We start from the raw sequence: 21,831 nt of genomic DNA, 5'->3' as shown, positions 1-21,831 counted from the left end.
GGACCACTGTTTGGCATGTAAAAACCAGGTTTACATAGTCCCGAAACAAACCCAGAAGCTGAGAATGAATTTCGTGTAGCTGACCTCCTCGGGGCCTTTTTCACATCCTTGCTAAGACTGAAAAACTTGAAATCTCCATCTGGAATATCCAGAATCTCACCAAACTCCTCCAACGTCCAATCGTAGGAATAACCAAACAGGTTCACGTGAACACATTTCAGTTTACGTGGATCAAAGACATAGTTAGCATAGAATTCCCTAACAAGTCTGGGATAGTACTCATTAACTTGACGATATAGAAAAGCTCCAGCATCTATTCCCCGCCAGTACGCGGAAAAACCACCTTGAGCAACAACTTTAATACCAGGAAGAATGGGACGGTCGGCTAATAGTCGTCGTCTTTCAGCAACTTGTTGTGATGACTCTCCTTGTGATGGTCGGTGTGAAGCTCTAGCTCTTCTGTCCATGAATATTAACTGGGATTAACTGTACATAACAAACTAATTAAAAATAATCATCATACAAACAAATAATAAATACTATAATTAGTGAAGAAAAATGCTTAAATTAGTACCTTAAAGTACCTTTAATCAATGAATTGCACAAGAATGGAATTTTTATGAGACTGTGAAATCAAAGTTCCAGGGTCATCCTATAAATAGGGTAAAATCTTATCCGACAAAAATCTAAGAAATCTTACTAAATCTTATCTGAAAATCCAACATCTGATCAGATAAGGACGCAAGCTTGCGCCTTGCGAGGGCAACTCGCAAGGCACCTTGCGTCTTGCGAGGGCAACCTGGCAATTTTTTTTTTATTGGGCTCCAGCGCAAGAAACTTGCTGGGAATGGACACTTTGGCTATAATCCCTATACAAAATCATTAGTTATTAGTTATAGTTATTCTTATAAAACAAAAGCCCAAACAACAAGTAAAAGCCCAAATAAGACCTTCAAGTGGCCTAACTAGAAAGTAGAAACTGGAACTGGAAACACAAATGCACAAACTAGGCCTCTTCTTCTTTTTATGAATTTATTTATTATTATTTATTTATTATTTATTATTTATATTTATATTTATATTATATATATTTATTTATATTTATATATTTATGAATGAATTTCAATTTCAATTTTTCAATTCATAGATAAACAGTCAGATACAGAATACAGACTTTTATTTCACTCCAATGTATACATAATACAATAGAGTCACGTAATTTGGATTTGGATTATATTCATCTCTATATTACTCTTATTATTAATTATTATTATTATTATTAATTATTATTATTATTATTATTATTATTATATTATTATTTCTGTTTCTACCGCTTATTTTCTCATTCTTCTTTTTGTTTTTGCTCAACAACAACAACAAGAAGTAAATCATAAATCATTATTTCTTTCGATCCAAACCTGTATTTAGATCCGCCCCTAAATTTCATTAATTTATCTTCCTCGAGGATTAGTTTGTTACTTTAGGTGATTACCTTTTTATCTCTTCATTTATATAATTATATTATTATTATTATTATTATTATATTATTATTATTATTATTATTATTACTTGAAGCAGATTTAGTTCTTATGTTTTATAATAATTTGTTTCTGATTTTGTGTAGGGAGGGATGAAACGAATACGAGATGATGCTTACGCTAACTCTCAATTTAAGAGGCCATTTGCCTCTTCCCGTGGAGAATCGTAAGTTTAATGTTTCAATTTTGCTTTATTTTGCTCTGGATTCTAGGTTAGGGTTAATTATATGTTTGAATCTGTTTACACTTATATAGGGTTTAGCTTGTTAAACGTTTTAATGTTTCTTTTTGTATGAATATATAATATAATATATAAAGTTGTTAGATTTAAATAAATCCGTGTTTAGAATTAGATATAACGTTGCACAGTTAAAGGTTGTGTTGTATGTATCTATATATCCATTTATATGTTAATCTGTAAGTAAAGTTTGCTATTGTAAACTTGCCTGACTGATTTAGGTTTTTGTTTCTAGTGTTTTAGGGTTAGGCTGAAGCCCAAAAAGTAATCAAAAATATCATCAATCAAGTTAAATAGTATTATATGCATGTAGGATCTTTCAGTGAGCAATTAATGAAATCTAATTAGGAAAGTGGAATTAATTAATAACGAAAAATTGAGGAAGTTTACAACATCAAATGACATAAACAAACTCTGGAAAATTGTAGCAGGTGTATTAAATAATTTTAGAACAAATGTAATTAGTGAAGTTGTCAATGAGTGTCTTGAAATAGTATTAGGCGAAATAACCTGTATATGCAATTGTCTAGCTCATATTGCTCATTTATAATGCTGTCTTTATGATGAAACTTTTGAATATTCATGTTTTATATATTATAAATTGAAGATATGGCCAATCGCAAGCCCCGGGAGCAGGAAATGAAGTAGTAGGAGTAGTAGGGTCAGGTGTAGGAGGTGCAGGTGGCAGTAGTGCGCAGAAACTTACTACAAAAGACGCGTTAACATATTTAAAAGAGGTTAAAGACATGTTTCAACACCAGAGAGAGAAATATGACAGTTTTCTCGATGTGATGAAAGATTTTAAAGCTCAAAGGTAATTACTTATCTTTCGGAATGTAATTTACCACATAAATCTGACCTAATTAAGAAGTGTACTCGCGCAGAATTGATACTACTGGTGTGATAGCAAGGGTGAAAGAATTGTTTAAAGGACACAATAACTTAATTTTTGGGTTTAATACTTTCTTACCCAAGGGATATGAAATAACTGTTATTGAGGAAGATGAGGCGCCACCTAAGAGAACAGTGGAATTTGAAGAGGCGATAAACTTTGTAAACAAAATAAAGGTGGAGCTGATTAGTTATTTTTAGTTGGTGTTAGAAGCATAAATTGTATGACTTTGTAGATATAAAGATTGTACCTTTACTGTGCAGACACGCTTTCAAGATGATGATCACGTGTACAAATCGTTTTTGGACATCTTAAACATGTATAGGAAGGAACACAAGGGTATTACTGAAGTCTATCAGGAGGTGAATTTCGAATTTCTGTAAGCTTTTTCCAAATTGTCTCTTGGTTTATACCATTTATTTGGGTTTGTTGATTACTTTGTGTTTGTGTAGGTTGCTGCACTTTTTGATGATCATCCCGATCTTCTTGACGAGTTCACAAGATTTTTGCCAGATGCTTCAGCTGCTGCATCTGCACACAAATCATCGTTAAAACATTCACATCAACGGTATGATGAACGGAGTTCAGCTGTAGATCCACTCAGATCAGGTCAAGTTGATAAGGTAATACAATATGATCTGTTAAACTTGTCAGCATCTTACATATATGTTGGTGTGTATTGATCTTTGAGAGACCAATATTATTATTTTTTGCATTAGCAACGAGGCAAGAGAGATAGGGTCAATGCTGAACGGGACCCGAGTGTTGAGTGTCCCGATGTGGATGATAAATCAACCGTAAAACTTCAGAAGGAGCAGAGGAAACGTCCCGAAAAGGAGAGCAGGGATAGGAGAAACAGTGATCAGGATAACAAAGATCATGATCTTGATAGCAATAGGGACTTGAAACGAAAATCTGCACGAAAAGTTGAAGATTTTGGAGTTCAGTCAGGTTCGGCCCCATATGATGATAAAGACGCCCTCAAAAGTGAGTAGATAATAGATACTTTGTTAGTTGGTAAACTTATTATTATAAATTACCTTGCTTTCTTTATATCACTTGTCATATATTATTGCGTATTTTGGATCTTAAGCTGTAAACTATATGCTATCTTTTTGCAATCAAGTGTAGATGATTTGATGAAAGTTTATTACTTTAGCCATATTAAATACAAAATTTGTTCATTACAGGCATGTACAGTCAAGAGTTTACTTTCTGTGAGAACGTGAAGAGTAGATTACGCAGTCCAGATGACTATCAAGCATTCTTGAAATGCCTTCATATCTACAGCACCGAAATTATTACTAGGAAGGAATTACAGAGCTTGGTATATTGCATATCTCGAAACGTCTTTTTATAAATAAGAAGCCATCTTTGTTTTGTTTTATAAATATAAATTTACTGTTTTTCATTTTTATTTTCAGGTTTCTGATTTACTCGGGAAGCACACAGACCTTATGGAAGGATTCAGTGCATTTCTGGAACGTTGCGAAAACATAGGTGCCTTTTTACATGGTGTTTCTCTGCCACTTTCATTACTCGTATGTTTTACTTTTTTTCTCACTAACATTTCTCGTTTGCAGATGGGTTCTTAGCCGGAGTTATGGACAAAAGTATGCCGTGCTTCTTGTCTTTGTATTTTCTTTGTTCTCTGCATCTGTTTAATGTGAAACTAATGCATTTTGCTAACGTTTTGTTCATTGCAGAATCGTTATGGAATGTTTCCAAGTCAACACGGTCAGAGGAGAAAGAAAGGGAGAGTAGGCGTGAGATAGATGCTAATAAAGAGAAGGATAAGTATAAAGAGAAGTATTGGGGAAAATCTATACAAGAACTTGACCTTTCTAATTGTCAACGATGCACACCCAGCTATAGACTTCTTCCTGATGATGTTAATCCCTTTTTTTCTTTTTCTGGTTATTAAATATATTAATTAATTATATGGGCAAATTTATATATGGCATTTTGTCTTATGTAGTACCCGATTCCTTCAGTAAGCCAGAGATCAGAGCTTGGTACTCAAGTACTGAATGATTTATGGGTGTCGGTGACTTCTGGTAGTGAGGATTATTCATTCAAGCATATGCGTAGGAACCAGTATGAAGAGAGCTTGTTCAGATGTGAAGATGACCGGTAATATAACAGTTTACAAATAGAAGTAACGGATGCACACGCGCTCACACACACACATACGCGTACACACACACACACACATATATACACACACACATATACACACACATATATATGTATGTATATAATATATATGTATATATATACACACAAATACATTGTTGCAGAACTTGTAATTACTCTGCGAGAACTCGGTTTTTGCAACTTGTGAAGTACTCGGTCAAAACTCGTTCAAACTCGGCCAGAACTCTGAATTGCTCAACAAATTGGCCAAAACTTTGGATTACTCGAAAAATCGGTCAAAATTTTGGAGTACTCCCCGAGTAGCGATTTTTGCAACCTTGTATGTATGTATAAATGAATTGACTATTCTTTGTTTATTTTTTTGTATTTTATGATGCTTTCAGGTTTGAGCTAGACATGTTGTTGGAATCTGTGATATCAACTACTAAGCATGCTGAAGAACTGCTAAAAGGCATTAACGACCACTCAGTTGGTTCAGATGGTCCCATCCGTATTGAAGATCACTTTTCAGGTAATAATACTTAAAACTGTATTACAGTTCAACTATGGCAAACTTAATCTCACTTTCTGTTCTGCTCTGTTGACATTACATTTTCTTATGAATACCTTTCTGTAGCTATTAATTTACGCTGCATTGAACGTCTCTATGGGGATCATGGCCTTGAAGTGATGGAGACACTGCGCAGGAGCCCATCGCTTTCGTTACCTATTATATTAAATCGTTTGAAGCAGAAACAAGACGAGTGGACCAAGTGTCGATCCGATTTAAACAAGGTTTGGGCTGATGTATATGCAAAGAATCATTATAAGTCACTTGATCACCGTAGTTTCTATTTCAAGCAACAAGATTCAAAGGATTTGAGCACAAAATGTAAGTGAAACCGAGCTCTGATTATAGTCACATTGCTTTTGTTTTTTATGTCGAAAAAAAAAAAAAAAACGTTTTTGCTTCTGTATGACTATAGGCTTAGTGGCCGAAATCAAAGAAATAAAAGAAAATAAGCAAAAGGACGATGATGTGCTCCTTAGTGTTGCTGCTGGAAATAGACACTCAATCGTGCCACATCTTGAGCTTGAGTTCACTGATAACGATATCCATGAAGACGTATACAAACTTATAAAGTATTCATGTGAAGAAATTTGCACAACCACGGAACAACTGAACAAAGTACTGAGGCTTTGGACTCGCTTTTTGGAGCCAATGCTCGGTGTTTCGTCTCGGTCCGACGATTCTAGTGTCGAAGATGTCGAAACATCTACGCATGGTGCTGCTAAAACTGAAGACGAGAGTGATGAAATTCCAGATGATCATGCTAATTTACCAAAAAGAGTTGATTCAAGCAAGGCCATTTTGGTAAATGGAGTTACTTTACCCAAAGAAGATGTTAAGAACACGAGTGTTGCGGTTAAAGTGCCTGTAACTGGTCTCGAAAATGATAACATTCATTCCAAAGTTGTGTCTGGTGAGCATTTTCAACATTTTTTTTGTATATATGATATTTATAGTTTATACTAGTCCGGAACAGCCCGCGCGATGCGGCGAGGGCTTTCGGCCTACATGTTCGTATTTAACGTAGCGTTGTGTATGTACGGGGGGAAACGGCCCCATGTGTTAAGACCCTTTCAGATGTCGGTGTCGTTAGCATTTTTAAAAAAGTATCCGTTTTGAACGTAGTTAGTCTCCTTTTGTTCGTGAAATTATTTTAAGTTTAATGGTGGTAGCGGTGAAAATTAATTCGCGTTGAGTAGGAAAATAAGGCCCGTTGAAATTTTGATAGATTTTCTTCTTTGATTTAAATTAAAAATTAAGTTTACATTTTAAACCCTGGAATTTTACGGTTTGCATCCCTAGGGAGTGTATGAATGGATTCATGAAACGGCATTTTGTTAGACGGGGACGACATGAATCCGGACGAGTTTTAGTATGTGTAGGATTAATTTATTAATTTATATATTTATATGGGATTGCTTATCCGACATCGTGTGATATTTAAGGTCGTGATGCAGCTCCTTCTCGACACGAGGATGGTCATGAAATCAAGTCAAACTTTGATGAAGTTGCTTCGTCCCAGGTTTGATTGCCACTTGTTTCATCAACAATCTGGTATGTATTTTTTATTTCATCCGTGATTAATATATTTACTGTTTAAACAGCATGGTGATATGTCGAGACCCCCCACATTATCGAACGGTTGTTTTGCTAAACACGAGAAAGAAGAGGGCGAGCTATCACCTAATATCGATTTCGACGAGGTTGATCACGGGTCACATGAGGACAGTGAAAATCCAGGTGGCAACGGTGACGTGTCAGGTAATGAGTCAGCTGCTGATGACGGATCAGGGGACGAAAACGAAGAAGACGAAGATGGAGACCGTGATGATCTTGACGATAAAGCCGAAAGTGAAGGAGAGGCAAACTTTGTTGTTGGAGATGATACGTCGTTGCAATCTTCTGATCGGTTTTTGGTTACTGCAAAACCACTTGCAAAGCGTGTGGCTTCTTCATTACATGATGGTGGGAAAAAAGATTGTAACGTCTTTTACGGAAACGAAAGTTATTACGTTCTCTTTAGGCTTCATCAAGTAAGTGACTTTTCCAAGTTTTTGTTCATTTATGATATTGCCTATACCTGGCAAACGGGGTGGGTTTGGCTGAGACCCGAACGGGTTTTGGGGCGAAATGGGTCATCGGTCGAACATGTAAGAATTTTTGGACAGGTCAAACAGGAAGGTCTATATGGGTTGGGCCGAGACCCTTTTTCGAAGTTTGGTGATACGGGTTTCAATTTTTAGCTTCTCGTTTTTATATCAGTTTTGCAAAACGCATCTCAGTTTTCACTTTACAGCTCGACCCGTTGGACCCGTCTCTATTTGTTGGACTTGATTGATTTTGACGCATTTCTTTATATTTGTCTAAGACCCAATTGGTTCTAGACAAACTCATTTGACCCATTTTTAGGGCTTCAGGTTTGCTTTGCTTGGTTTAGTATATTGTCACATGAATTTATTTTTCTTAAGTTTTTTTTGTTAGGTATTATATGATAGACTATTGTCAGCCAAACTTTTTACAAAATCTGCCGAAACTAAATGGAGAGCTACTAAAGAGACATCTCCACCTGATCTCTACTCCAGGTTGTTCAGTTTCACATCTTTATCTTCTACAGTAAAACCTCTGTAATTTAATACTCGATAAATTAATAACCTCGATAAAATTAATAATTTGTCCGGTCCCAACTTGGGACCAGTACAAAATTGGATCCCAATCGATAAAATAATAAGATAATAATTTTATTGAAATCCCAATGTAAACATATTGGTCCCAGTGAAACCATAAATTAATAATTACTAATTTTTTTTTTTTTGAAATCCGAATGTACATTGAGCTTGACAAGTTTATTAATGTGTGAATGTACATACATGAGAAATTTGAAGGTCATTGTTTATGTTTTATTCAAATAGAAAAGAGAACGACATGGTAATTTCGAATTTTGATGCATTAATTTGAAACTTGCTCACAAATAAAAGTCAATTTTTTAAATTAATAATTTATTAATTTATCGATATAATAATATCTCGCTAAATTAATAAAATATCTCGGTCCCAACATTATTAATTTATAGAGGTTTCACTGTACCTGGAAGTTTTTATTTATATAAATATTAATATTAATTCTCGTGGATATCATTGATTTACATTGCAGATTCATGAGTGCTCTTTACAGTTTGCTTGATGGATCTGCTGATAATGCAAAATTCGAAGATGATTGTCGTGACATTATTGGAAATCAATCATATGTTTTATTTACATTGGACAAGCTAATTTTTAAGCTCGTCAAACAGGTATGAAGCTGGTCATATGATTATTTATCAATTCTTAAGAGTATGAAGCTCGTCAAACAGGTTCTGATAACTTTTATTTTATTGGTGTAGCTTCAAACTGTTGCTGATGATGACACAGACAACAAACTTCTTCAATTATATGAGTATGAAAGATCTCGAACGGCTGAGAAATTTATTGATTTCGTATACTACGAGAATGCACATGTCCATCTTCATGATGAAAACATTTACAGATTTCAATGCGTAAGTGTTTCTTGTCGCTTTCCTCATTTAATTTTTTTTTTTTACCAAGTGCGTTTTGTTTATTTTCTTCTATATGTTTATGTTAATGCAGTCATCTGTTCCCTCACGTTTAACGATTCAGTTGATGGATGATGGGAATGAAAAGAACGAAGTCATTTCTGTTTCCATGGAACCAAATTTTGCTAATTATCTTCACGATGATTTTCTTTCAGTTGTGCCGAGAAAAAAAGAATCTGGTATTGTGTTGCAAAGGTAATAATACTAATTTGCTCATACTGTAAAAGGCAATTGAACCTTTATATCATCTACAGTTGCTAATGTATTATGCCATGTTTATCTAAAGGTCTAGTTTTCGTTAAGGTCCATGATCTTTTGATAAGACTCAAAACTCAATCATCATATATGCAGTTTATAAATAAATCTTTGTTAAGCATTGAAAATGATCTAATACTTTTGATTTTCCGTTTCCCAGATTGTACAAATGCAACCATTAAATTGTTTTCTAATGAAGTCATATTTTAAACTACTTGCAGAAATAAACACCAATTTTCAGACATGGATGAATCTGCTGGTATCGGAGATATAATTTTGGTCAATGGTTTGGAGTATAAGATGTCTTGCAGTTCGTCAAAGGTACATGATGTCTTCTGTGTTACTGCTGTCTCCAAAATTGATTAGGATTTATGCGATTAATTTGCATGATTAAACTGCATAAATCAAAATGTTTGTGACAAATGTTAGTTGTTTCTTGTTAATGAACATTGAGGTGAACATATAATGAAGTGTTAATGGAGCTTCAATCTGATATTTCAAACACATAAAACCTTTTAAGATAGTTTTGTTTATTGTTTTTTTTTTTCAACTTCAGACTATTATCTTTGCTGATATAACTTTCTATAAATATTTAAGATTGTTTATTGTTTGTAGTCTGTATGTCACATCGTTTACAAAGGGATATATACAAGTGCATTTTAGGATGAATTCTAATTCAATCATGTTATTTGCTATTATTGCTCATTACATAGAAACTACACAACAACAACAACAATACCCAATCCCGCGCCTGCGAGGTATGGGGGAGGTAAGATGTAGACAATCCTTCCTCTACCCTAAACTAGAAGAGAAGTCGTTTCTGTTACCACGAGTCGAGAGAATTCTCCACCCACGGGAAAGGAAATTCATCCCCCTCTCTACTCCAGGGTAGAGAGATTGCTTCCGTGAGGACCTCCGGCTAAAAAAAGACTTTTTTTTTTTTAAATTTAAAACTAAAAAATAGAAATTAAAAAATAAATTAAAAAATACAAAGATAAATAAAAAAAAATAATAAAATAAATATATAAATATATAGATAAAAAAAAAAAAAAAAAAGAAGGGGGGACGCCATGAAAATGGTAGAATCAGATTTTCATGGGGTTTAAAGCATGCCTAAGAATCAATTTAGGCTCTGAGCGGCAGTCAAGACGCCACTAAAACGACGCTTGTCGTTGCCTCAATAAATAGAGCCAAAAGACCTTGTGGACAGCAACTCGAGGGCATGCCGGGTGGAAGTTGTTGCGCAAGCAAAGAGCCAACCACCCTTAGCAAACCAAAAACCACTCATGCACCTTTACGGTAGACACCCCCGAAACCACCCAACTGAAAGGAACCAACCAAGCTCTAGAGCAAGGGAAGTCGTCCTCAGCCATAATGGTCCCAAGATGCACCGAGCGATGCGAATCACCTGATCATACATACATGCATACATACGTACATACATACACACATACCTAAACCTACATACACACCAGACATACCTACGTATATACATGAGACATACCTACGTACAAGCATGAAACATACCTACGTACATACATACATGCATAAAGCCACACATACAACCATACATACATAGCATAAACACCAAGTCCTACATAAACCTATTAGCAAAACATACATACATGAGTGAATATACCACACCTGCAGACAAGTAAAAAACAAGCATACATACATACCTACCTACAAATATACATACATAAAAACAAACTCACATACAAAAACGTGTGTAACTGCATCACACCTTCATTACAAAACCTACATGCATGCATACATACATACAAACATACAAGAACCTACGTGCATACGTGCATACGTACAAACAACCAAGCAAGCATGCATACATCCAAAACCAAAGATACCAAAAACATACTCATTTAATAATATTAGTAACAGTACATAAAACTAATAAAAACGATAGTAATAGTAATACAAATAATAGTAATAATAATAGTTCATATAAATATTAATAGTAATAAATATTTGTAATACAAATACTAATACACTAATAATTAATAATAGTGATACAAAAAATAATAATAATAACAATAATAATACTAATAATTGTAATAGTAAGAATAATAACAGTAATAGCAGTAATAGCAGTAATAACAGTAATAACAATAACAATAACAATAACAATAATAATAATAAAAGTAGCCCTACTCAACTATTCTTATTCTAGCCCTCCACGCGTCCCTATCAGAAGTCATGTCCTCGGTCAACGAAAGCTCCTTCATGTCGAGTCTTAGTCTATCCATCCACCTACGAGTAGGTCTACCCCTTCTCCTTACACCATCTACCGTGAATGCCTCAACTCTCCTAACCGGGGCAATACGTGGTCGTCTCATCACATGCCCAAACCAACGAAGTCGTTCTTCTCTTAGCTTGTCGATGATGCTACTGACTCCAAGTTTTTCCCTAAACACACCATTTGGGATCATATCTAGCATGATTTTACCACACGTCCACCTAAGCATCCTCATTTCTACCACCTCCATCCTTCTCTCTTGGGCCTTCGTCATTGGCCAACATTCTGATCCGTACAACATGGCAGGTCTGATTGCCACCTTGAGGAATTTTCCTTTCAATTTGAGTGGTATCTTCTTGTCGCACAAGACCCCTTTCGCTGCTCTCCACTTCAACCAACCTACCTTAATACGATGAGTCACGTCCTCGTCTATCCTCCCTGATTTGTGGAGGACCGAGCCTAGATATCTAAACGACTCTTGTGGGTGCAAGATCTGGTCCCCAATGCTGATGTTCCCTCCAACATTTAGTTCATCATCAGTCCTACCGAATTCGCAACTAAGATATTCCGTCTTTTGTCTACTGATCCGTAGCCCATTTTGTTCTAAGGCTTCCCTCCATTGTTCCAGCCTTCTATTAAGCTCATCCTTTGTTTCCGATACAAGAACGATATCATCGGCAAAAATCAGACACCAAGGGATGTTCTCTTGTATTCCTCGATACAGCTCGTCGAGGATCAAAGCAAAAAGGAAAGGACTAAGGGCCGATCCCTGGTGCAACCCTACTTCTATCGGGAAATACTCTGTGTTTCCCACAGGCGTCCGAACGCAGGCCTTCGCCCCATCGTACATATCCATAATAGCTCTAATATATCTACTTGGGATACCCCTAACGTTAAGGGTCTTCCAAATCAACTTTCGCGGTACGCAATCATAGGCCTTTTCCAAGTCTAAGAAGACCATCTCTAGACCCTTTTGTTTCTCCCTATACTTCTCCATAACGCTTCTTAAAATATGAATTGCCTCCATCGAAGAGCGCCCTGGCATGAAACCAAATTGGTTTTCGGAAACCGTAGTTTCGCGTCGGAGTCTAGTCTCAATCACTCTCTCCCAAAGCTTCATAGTATGGCTAAGTAATTTTATGCCTCTATAATCACCACAGATTTGGGCATCCCCTTTATTTTTGTAAATGGGGATAATCTCGCTGAGTCTCCATTCCGTAGGCATTTTATAACTTCTAAGCGTCTTATTGTAAAGACACGTCAACCACCTGACACCATCCTCGCCTAGGCACTGCCACGCCTCTATTGGGATCTGGTCTGGTCCAACAGCTTTGTTTCTACCCATCTTTCGTAGTGCCGATCTTACTTCTTCCTGACTGATTCTCCTACAGAAATTGTTGTTCTGGAATTGTCCTATACCCAAGTCCTGCGGGTCCTCTTGGCACCCGGGTCCTTCACCCACGAAAAGAGATTGGAAATACCCTTCCCATCTTTTCCTAATTTCGTCTTCCTTTACTATGGTTTGACCGGCTTCATCCTTGATGAACTTGATGTTATCTATATCCCTCCTCCTACGCTCCCTAGCTTTAGCAATCCTGTAAATATCATTTGCTCCTTCTTTGGAGTCTAGTTTCCTATACAAAACTTCATACGCTTTATCTTTTGCACGGGCAACGGCCTTCTTAGCTTATCTTTTAGCTTCTTTATACCTTTTTTCTGCCCTAGTTCTGTCATCACGTGTCCCGTCCCGACATGTAACGAGCTCCCTAAACCTCAGTTGCTTAAGTGCGACTTTGGTTTGAACCTCATCACTAATCCACCATGATTCTCTACAAGACTTGTGTCCTCTCGATGTCCCTACTGCCACACCTAAGGTTTCCTTGGCGACATCTCTAATAGTTGATGCGAAACTATTCCACATCTGATCTGCATCTCCATGAGTAACAGTATCCATTACTGCCTCCACTCTTTCCAAAACAGATGCTTTGAAAGTTTCGGCTTTCTCTTCATTCAGATTCTTCCAAAGGATCCTAGGTTGGGCGGGTCTCCCTCTCCTAGTAACCCGTCTCTGCGGAACCAAGTCCATGACCAAAAGTCTGTGTTGAGTGGAACAGGTCCAGGTAGTCAGGGCTTTACAGTCTCTGCAGGTCCTAAGGTCCCCTTTGCGAAGCAGCAAATAATCAATCTGGGTACTATGACCTCCACTGTGGAAGGTTGCTAGCTGAGCTTCCGTCTTCCTAAAGAAAGAGTTTGCAACAACCAAATCGTGGGCAACAGCGAATTCGAGAATGGAGCGTCCTTCATTTCGAACTCCGTACCCAAAGCCCCCATGGACACCCGCATATCCGTCTGAAATCGTTCCTATATGTCCATTAAGGTCTCCCCCAATAAGTAATCGATGATCAGCGGGGCAACTCCTCACAACTTCATCTAACGATTCCCAAAAGCGACTTTTTTCTTCTTCGCCTAAACCAGCATGAGGTGCGTAAGCGCAAATAACCATGTAAGACTCCTGTTGGATAACTAACCTAACCGACATAATCCTATCGCTACACCTACCCACACCCACAATATTATCCTTATGACGGGGCCCTATAAAAATCCCTACCCCGTTTCTAGCTACTCTGGAACCCGAAAACCACAACTTGTAGTCACCAATGTCAACCGCCTCTTCACCCTTCCATCTGGTCTCTTGAACACACAATATGTCCACTTTACTCTTAAGTAACGTCTCTACAAGTTCACGGGATTTGCTCGTCAAACTTCCTACATTCCAACTACCTACTCTAATCCTAACACGAAAATCTCTACTCCCTCTAGACCTACCCGCCCCTAAGCTAGTAGGACATGACCTCAAGTAACCATGTGTATGTGACGAGTTAATCTTACCCTATTAACAACACACTAGTAGGAAAGAGTTACAAAAAAAAAAAAAAACCGAAATAAAAAAGCGAGCAAAACGCAGACAATAGTACGAGTGCAAAAAAACTATCAATAATTAACAAAAAATAATAGAAAAAAAAAGGCCTCAAACGAGTTACAAAACAAAAGCTAGATAGCAGGAAGGTTAAGAAAAAAATTTACACAAAGCAAGCATCAAAATGGAAGAAAAGGCAAGTAGCACGGTTACTTTAGAACACAAAATAAATAATGCAACACAGAACAGCAGATATATTATGTATATTATTATTATAATTATGATTATGATAAATATAAATATATCAAGTAGCAAAGTTATATATAATAAATATAGATAAAGATATATATAGTAAAGCACATGCGTAAAGTAATCACAGAGAGGGGAAAAGAGAGTTAACCGCCGGAGAAGTTAATCTCCGGTGACAGCCAGCCGTCGTCGGAAAAACAAAACTGTAACCCGTGAGCCAAAAGAGATTACTTCCTATGAGAAAAATGTTCCTGAGCCAGAAAAAGTTAAGCCGTTGAAGCTCAATCGCCGGAAAGTTACCGGGAAACGCTTGAACAGTGGCCGGAAAACCACTTCCGGCAGTTGACTGTTGGTGGCGCGTGATATTCCAAACACCGGCAAGACCGATCTTGTTTTACTCGTTTTGTGATTGTGAGTTGAATGAGGGTGTTTGTGGCAATTAATTCTTGGAGATTTGATGCTTATTTTACACCCCAAAATTCTTGAGATGGTTATGGGGTTTGTACCGTTGGGACAACCAGAGGAGAGAGAATCCTAGTTAGATGATCATGTATGTACCTTTCAAATCTATGATACTGTAATCATGTAGTTTACTAAAAATTATCAAGGTAGCGAAAGTTTAGGATTCCCTTTAAAGAATTTTTTTTTTTCCCCCCTTCAAAATAAGACTATTAGATATTTAGTAAGCACAAATCCTTAGAGAACTAATAATACTTGCATCGCATACTTTCCTTTTCTAATGACTTCTTAAATTGATAAATGGGCCGAGGCTCACCACTAAGCTCTAATCCTTAGGTGGCGTTTGGTTTCTGTTGGGAATATGAGTATCGGTTTGATAACAAAATAGAGATAGGGTGTGGTATTTGCCTTGATATCATCATATCCAGGATTCCGATATCTGTCGTACATTCCCTTTTTTAATCAATCTACGTGAAGCCCTAAAACCGACCTAAAATATTCCATTCCAGCCCCAAATGAGACCCTCTTGCATACGGCCATTACTGTCCTGTAAGCTTGTTCATGCACTTTTGTCTTAAGAACATATCATCGTGTAATGTTTTGATCCGGTGCCATTTTACCTCTAGCTGTCACTCCTTATTCCCTAGACATCGATAATAAGTTTGCCAGATAGTTTTTCAGTCTATTTGTTGATTTGACGAATTTCCAGTTATACGACTTATTTATTAAATTGGCTGACGCTGACACCTATTACTGAACCTTAACAGCCAGTCTTCATGAATCTATCGTAATGCTCCCTTTGCCTTGCCCAGTACTTGTTTCATTGCAATGCTACTAATTACCAAGGTTGCAAATCTTGCTACCCAGGGAAGTACTCGGTCATGACTTTTTAGGGAGTACTTGGCAACGCGTGGAGTAATCGTTTGTTGACCAATTTTGACTTTGACCGATTTCTTGAGTAATTCATAGTTTTGACCGAGTTTTCGAGTAATCCCGAGTTTGCTTACTCAGCCCGAGCTCTCCAAAAACCGAGTACTTGACGAGTATTTCCGAGTTCTGCAACCTTGCTAACTACCGATTGAAATTCATTCTAATCATGTTAGTGTTTATATTTATGACATAATTTTCACTAGAGTGATACACATGGCTGATCATAATTTGTTAACAGGATTTGATCTATTTGCCTCATAATTTTGAGTCGAATTAATTAACACAGTTTAGACCATAAACAATGTTAATGCTATCTGAATTTTGACATTTACTCTTCTTTCAACTTTAAATGTGAGGAGTCTCTTTAGTCTTGGTAGAACTAATTGTCCATGCATTATATTTATGTTTACATATGTATATGTATTTGTTTTATAGCAGACGACAAATTCTGATAACTTGTATCCTTCATAGTAATTTGTTATCTGCTTTCTAATCAGTTAAGTGATGGCAGATCTCGTACGTCCTAGATACCGAAGATATCTTGTTCCGCAAGAAAAGAAAAAGAAGAAAAGTCTCTGAGAGCAGATCATCATCGTCAAATCGCCATGCCCAGGCAAAAGTACAACGGTTTCACAGATTCTTAGAAACCTTAACAAAGTAGCACCCATTTGTCCATTGTATACATCTTACATTTTACATTACATTATATTTATTTATATACACCAACATTTGTGAAGCAAAATCTGTTCAATTAAATTGCTTTTTTGTCTAGTAAAATTTCTGATTTTTAATGATATTTATATAAACTATAAAACATTTAAATAGCCCCCAAACCCTTCATCTCTGCCAATTTTATTTCTTTCCTTCACATTTTTTTGTAATGTTCCATCTTCATTTTTTTTTTTTTTTTTGAACAGCGATTGGGATCGAGGGACTTTACCACCCGTTGCGATCATCTCCCGTTCCGACTATGCCGATGCCGTTCCATCTTCATATTAACATTATAGATTGCTGTCTTCAATTCATTTGCTCTTTAATCGTTGATTCTAGTCACAATAACCATTTCCTTTATTTTCGGAGTCTAGTTTGTATTGGATCTGAATGGAAGCACAAGTTGAATGTGATGCTTCTATTTGTCTGCATAAAATACATATAGAATAGATACGCCTACATATACCATATATAAAAGAAAAGGTGGTAAAGTTAAAGCAGCCTAAAGTGGCTTAGATACAATCTTCTAACTTATTAGATTAGATTAATTTTTTAGTCAGGTTTGTCTACGTTAGTGGCGATTCTAGGATGAAATGCCAATGAGGTCCTAATTTTTTTTGTCTAAGGCTAATTATATTTGAAGGGTACTTTAGTGTTATTCACCTCTAAAAAAAACACAAATTTTAAAAATATATGGGGTCCTATACTTAAATTTAGTGGTGTCCTGTACAATTTGAAGTATACATCGTATAAAAATTTGTTCCACTAGTGGGGTCACAGGACCCCACTCCCTTCAAGTAGAGTCGCCTCTGAAGAATGTTTCTTGAAAAAAGTGAGGTCCACATGCTTTAAAATGTTTAGATTTTATGCTTTAATGGTTACCTTGTATATATATTAAGAGGAGTACCGTTTTAATTATGATACGAAATATTTACTTATGAGTTAGTTATAGTATGTTGATGCTCATATGGCATTTAATAAGATCAATAATTTAACCATGATAGAAAGTGGTCTTAAAACGATCCATTTCACAATTTTTTTAAAACTTGGAGTCTTTTGAGTGTTCTACGAAAACCATTTACATATCAATCCTTTAAATACATAAGTCCTGATCATCTCACATAGATTTCTCCAGGCTTTTCTCAAAGTGCTCCTTTTGTTTTGTATGAGTTAAACCATTTTGTAAACAATCAATGGAAAGTTTTCAAACCAATTTATTTGGTCCCATTTTCATTTTTTAAGTATTATACTGTAGCGTTTTGTTAAAAATAATAATAATAATAATAATAATAATAATAATAAAAAAAAAAAAAAATCTTACCATTGTTATTGTTATGTTATGCTCAAAAGATTGGCGGTAAAAATCAGCATTTTATGTTATCTTTGAATCTTAAAATGGAAACCTGTTTAACTCTCAGAGTCTATTGAAGAAACTGTACTAGTTGCTATTTTGGTGAAAACAAAAATAATGGCATTAAAACTTGCAAGTAAAGACATGAAATGCATTGATTTTTGATAAATTAAAAGCAAACAACTACCTCATCTTGATACCATATCAATAAAGCTGCTTTTGTGCTGGTAACATATACGGAGTATTCATTTCTGATCACTCAAAAACACTGAAAACAATTATAAAAACTTCATTTGTGCTTATTTTTAATTTTAATTATTATAATGTTTGTAACAGGATTCAATTCAATTGCTCCAATACACATCTAAGAGGTGAAATCTTGTTAGCAGTCAGTGAGAGGAATAAAAAGTGACTTCAAGTTCATCTTCAATAAGTGATTAAGGGTACGAATCTTAACCATTATTTAAAATAAATACGTATAAAGCATCTTTTTGTGTCTTAAGTATGAATGTTTAGTAAATTTCAGTCTCCATAGTTGTGTTAAATGTCCAAATAACGATTTTTATGCATTTTCGATTTTTCTTAAGAACTATGAAATTACATACTCAAAGGCTCAAATTAATTCAATGTAGATTGTTTCAAGTGCTGATAGTAAAACTCTAGTTATTATTTTATGATAATCGGTCCATAAACGAGTTAAATCGAGCCTCTGTAGGATGTTCATTAGTTTTTTTTGTTAGGTTTATTTTGTTCTAGTTTTTAAGCTAAGTAGTTATAAAGTTTATAGTTTTTTCGAGAAAAAATAAATAAAACAAAAAAATAGCTGATACGATCAGATTTTAGATTTTGAAGAAACTGATTGTGGGCTACCTAAATGGGTTGGTTTCGTATCTTGGCTGTTTTTGTAATTAGGCTAATTGTGCAAATGTGTTGCCAAAACATATTATGAGTTGCATTAAACATTTTGAAACATTCCTGCATTGCGTTTAAGCCAATAATTGTTTGATTTGTTGGCTGATCAGTACATAAGCCATAGAACTATAGAGGTAAACATTTTTTATTATTGTGTTTATGCTTAAATGATTGGTATTTGTGTCTTGAGATGTTATTATAATATAATACATATACATATACATTACATATTACATATAAAGTTTATAATATTATAATATATTGAAATATAATTATGGGAATAACAATGTAAAGATAAAAAAATGTAACGAACACTTATATATAAGGGCATAAGTAGGGATGGCAATGGATCGGATATGGAGCGGGTGATACCGTATCCACATCCATATCCATTTAGTTTTTATTCATCCATATCCATATCCATATCCGTTTAGTTTCAGGTCATCCATCCATATCCATATCCAATGGATTAAGCGGGTTAATGGATATTCAATGGATATTAAAAAAATGTTATGATATTTTCTAATATGTGATTAAAATAAAAATGTAGTATAGCAGAAATAAATATAAAATGACATATTTAAAATCTATCTATAAGAATGTGTAATCTTTGTCGAAGATATAACAAAATTTGTTAAATGTTACTATAAAACATGGATTATGAAAAATTAAATATGAAAATTGTAAGTTTATTTTATTAGATGTGCGTGTTTTATTGTAATATATTATAGTTATTTCATTATAAGGTTGAAAGCAAAATATAAATCTAACGGTAAATGAACTTGTAATAGTAAATATGTAAGCATATATCTATATTTTTGTATGTATTTCGGGTGGTAATGGATATATCCATGGATGAAACTTTTCATCCATGTCCATATCCATATCCATTTAGGTTCATCCATATCCATATCCATATCCATATCCATTTAGGTTCGTCCATATCCATCACGAAGCGGGTGGATCGGGTGGATATCCACCGAATCGGGTGACCATTGCCATCCCTAGGCATAAGTGATTCAGTGTTATTGGTTTAAAGTTTTGGTGAGAGAAAATATTATTTGAACAAATACAAAATTAAAAGATACAAAATAAAAAGAAAAATAAAAAAAGTTAAAATGAATTTCATTAACATTCATCAGAAAATCAGAAATAAGAACATTGATAATGTAAGATGGAATGGCTCAATAGGTTATTTCGGGCCGATTGTGTAGTGACCCGAACTTTTCCATGTTTATATATATTAATTGAGATTGATATTTACATGACTAAATGTTTCCAACGTGTTAAGCAATCAAACTTGTTAAGACTTGATTAAATGAAATAAGTTTCATATAGACAATTGATCACCCAAGTTGACCGGCGATTCACGAACGTTACAAAATTGTAAAAACTATATGTTGTGTTATATATATATATATATATATATATATATATATATATATATATATATATATATATATATATATATATATATATGGTTGACATGAGATTATGATGAGTAAGTATCTCACTAAGTATATTAACAATGTTTGATATACATAAGAAATGAGATTACTAAGTTAAGAAACTCGAAATGATATATATAACGATTATCGTTATGATAACGTCTACTAAATATATATGTATCATATTAAGATATTGATACACTATATTTAACATGATAAAATAATATTTAAATATATCATTAAGTGTGTTAGCAATGAACTACATCTGTAAAAACAAGACTACTAACTCAAGAATTACGAAACGAGACTTATATGTAACAATTATCGTTGTAACGATATTTTAATGTATATATCATATTAAGAGATATTCATACATCATAATATCATGATAACATAATAATTTAACATCTCATTTGATATAATAAAAATTGGGTTAACAACATTAATTGAGATCGTTAACTTAAAGGTTTCAAAACAACACTTACATGTAACGACTAACGAAGACTTAACGACTCCATTAGAATGTATATACATGTTGTGTTTTGATATGTATTCTTACACTTTTGAAAGACTTCAAGACACATATCAAAGTACTTCTACTTAACAAAAATGCTTACAATTACATCCTCGTTCAGTTTCATCAACAATTCTACTCGTATGCACCCGTATTCGTACTCGTACAATACATAGCTTTTAGATGTATGTACTATTGGTATATACACTACAATGATCAGCTCTTAGAAGCCCATGTGAGTCACCTAACACATGTGGGAATCATCATTTGGCAACTAGCATGAAATATCTCATAAAATTACAAAAATATTAGTAATCATTCATGACTTATTTACATGAAAACAAAATTACATATCCTTTATATCTAATCCATATACCAACGACCAAAAACACCTACAAACACTTTCATTCTTTAATTTTCTTCATCTAATTGATCTCTCTCAAGTTCCATCTTCAAGTTCTAAGTGTTCTTCATAAATTCCATAAGTATAGTTTCATAAAAATCAAGAATACTTCCAAGTTTGCAAGTCTACTTCCAAGCTTTCTAATCCATTCTAAGTAATCATCTAAGATCAAGGAACCTTTGTTATTTACAGTAGGTTATCTTTCTAATTCAAGGTAATATTCATATTCAAACTTTGATTCAATTTCTACAACTATAACAATCTTATTTCGAGTGAAAATCTTACTTAAACTGTTTTCGTGTCATGATTCTGCTTCAAGAACTTTCAAGCCATCCAAGGATCCTTTGAAGCTAGATCCATTTTTCTCATTTCCAGTAGTTTTATTCAGAAAACTTGAGGTAGTAATGATGTTCATAACATCATTCGATTCATACATATAAAGCTATCTTATTCGAAGGTTTAAACTT

At 34.7% G+C, this 21,831-nt stretch overlaps 1 protein-coding gene across 6 annotated transcripts; it reads left to right on the top strand.

The window, feature by feature from the left end:
- Positions 1-1,365: 1,365 nt before the first annotated feature.
- On the top strand, positions 1,366-17,204 carry LOC139861750 (paired amphipathic helix protein Sin3-like 2). Of its 6 annotated transcripts, none has more exons than XM_071850251.1 (23): positions 1,366-1,484; positions 1,625-1,704; positions 2,384-2,590; positions 2,661-2,844; positions 2,932-3,030; positions 3,121-3,291; positions 3,388-3,655; positions 3,859-3,995; positions 4,093-4,168; positions 4,252-4,559; positions 4,647-4,801; positions 5,209-5,336; positions 5,442-5,696; positions 5,791-6,288; positions 6,821-6,897; positions 6,980-7,408; positions 7,857-7,957; positions 8,526-8,664; positions 8,755-8,907; positions 8,999-9,159; positions 9,441-9,540; positions 16,537-16,702; positions 16,943-17,204. In XM_071850251.1, the coding sequence occupies exons 2-22, from the start codon at positions 1,631-1,633 to the stop codon at positions 16,684-16,686; spliced, it is 3,870 nt and encodes a 1,289-aa protein (XP_071706352.1). In that variant the 5' UTR covers positions 1,366-1,484; positions 1,625-1,630; the 3' UTR covers positions 16,687-16,702; positions 16,943-17,204. The 6 variants fall into 6 exon arrangements, with proteins under 6 accessions (XP_071706352.1, XP_071706354.1, XP_071706353.1 ...); XM_071850253.1 differs by lacking the exon at positions 16,943-17,204 and having other exon boundaries at positions 4,252-4,281; positions 4,375-4,559; positions 16,537-16,841; XM_071850252.1 differs by lacking the exon at positions 16,943-17,204 and having other exon boundaries at positions 6,833-6,897; positions 16,537-16,841.
- Positions 17,205-21,831: the final 4,627 nt, after the last annotated feature.

The sequence above is a fragment of the Rutidosis leptorrhynchoides genome, chromosome 8 (assembly GCF_046630445.1).
Source record: "Rutidosis leptorrhynchoides isolate AG116_Rl617_1_P2 chromosome 8, CSIRO_AGI_Rlap_v1, whole genome shotgun sequence".
In the NCBI taxonomy this organism is placed as follows: Eukaryota; Viridiplantae; Streptophyta; class Magnoliopsida; order Asterales; family Asteraceae; genus Rutidosis; species Rutidosis leptorrhynchoides.
The sequence above is the reverse complement of the archived record's forward strand: the minus strand, read 5'-3'. Positions and strand labels throughout refer to the sequence as shown.

Bases quoted from the DNA above. Each gene is read 5' to 3' on its own strand.
- LOC139861750 (XM_071850251.1), top strand. From the start codon at position 1,631: ATGAAACGAATACGAGATGATGCTTACGCTAACTCTCAATTTAAGAGG. The intron at 4,169-4,251 runs GTGCCTTTTTAC...TCTCGTTTGCAG, and splicing joins GGAACGTTGCGAAAACATAG to ATGGGTTCTTAGCCGGAGTT. The intron at 7,958-8,525 runs GTTGTTCAGTTT...TTTACATTGCAG, and splicing joins CCACCTGATCTCTACTCCAG to ATTCATGAGTGCTCTTTACA.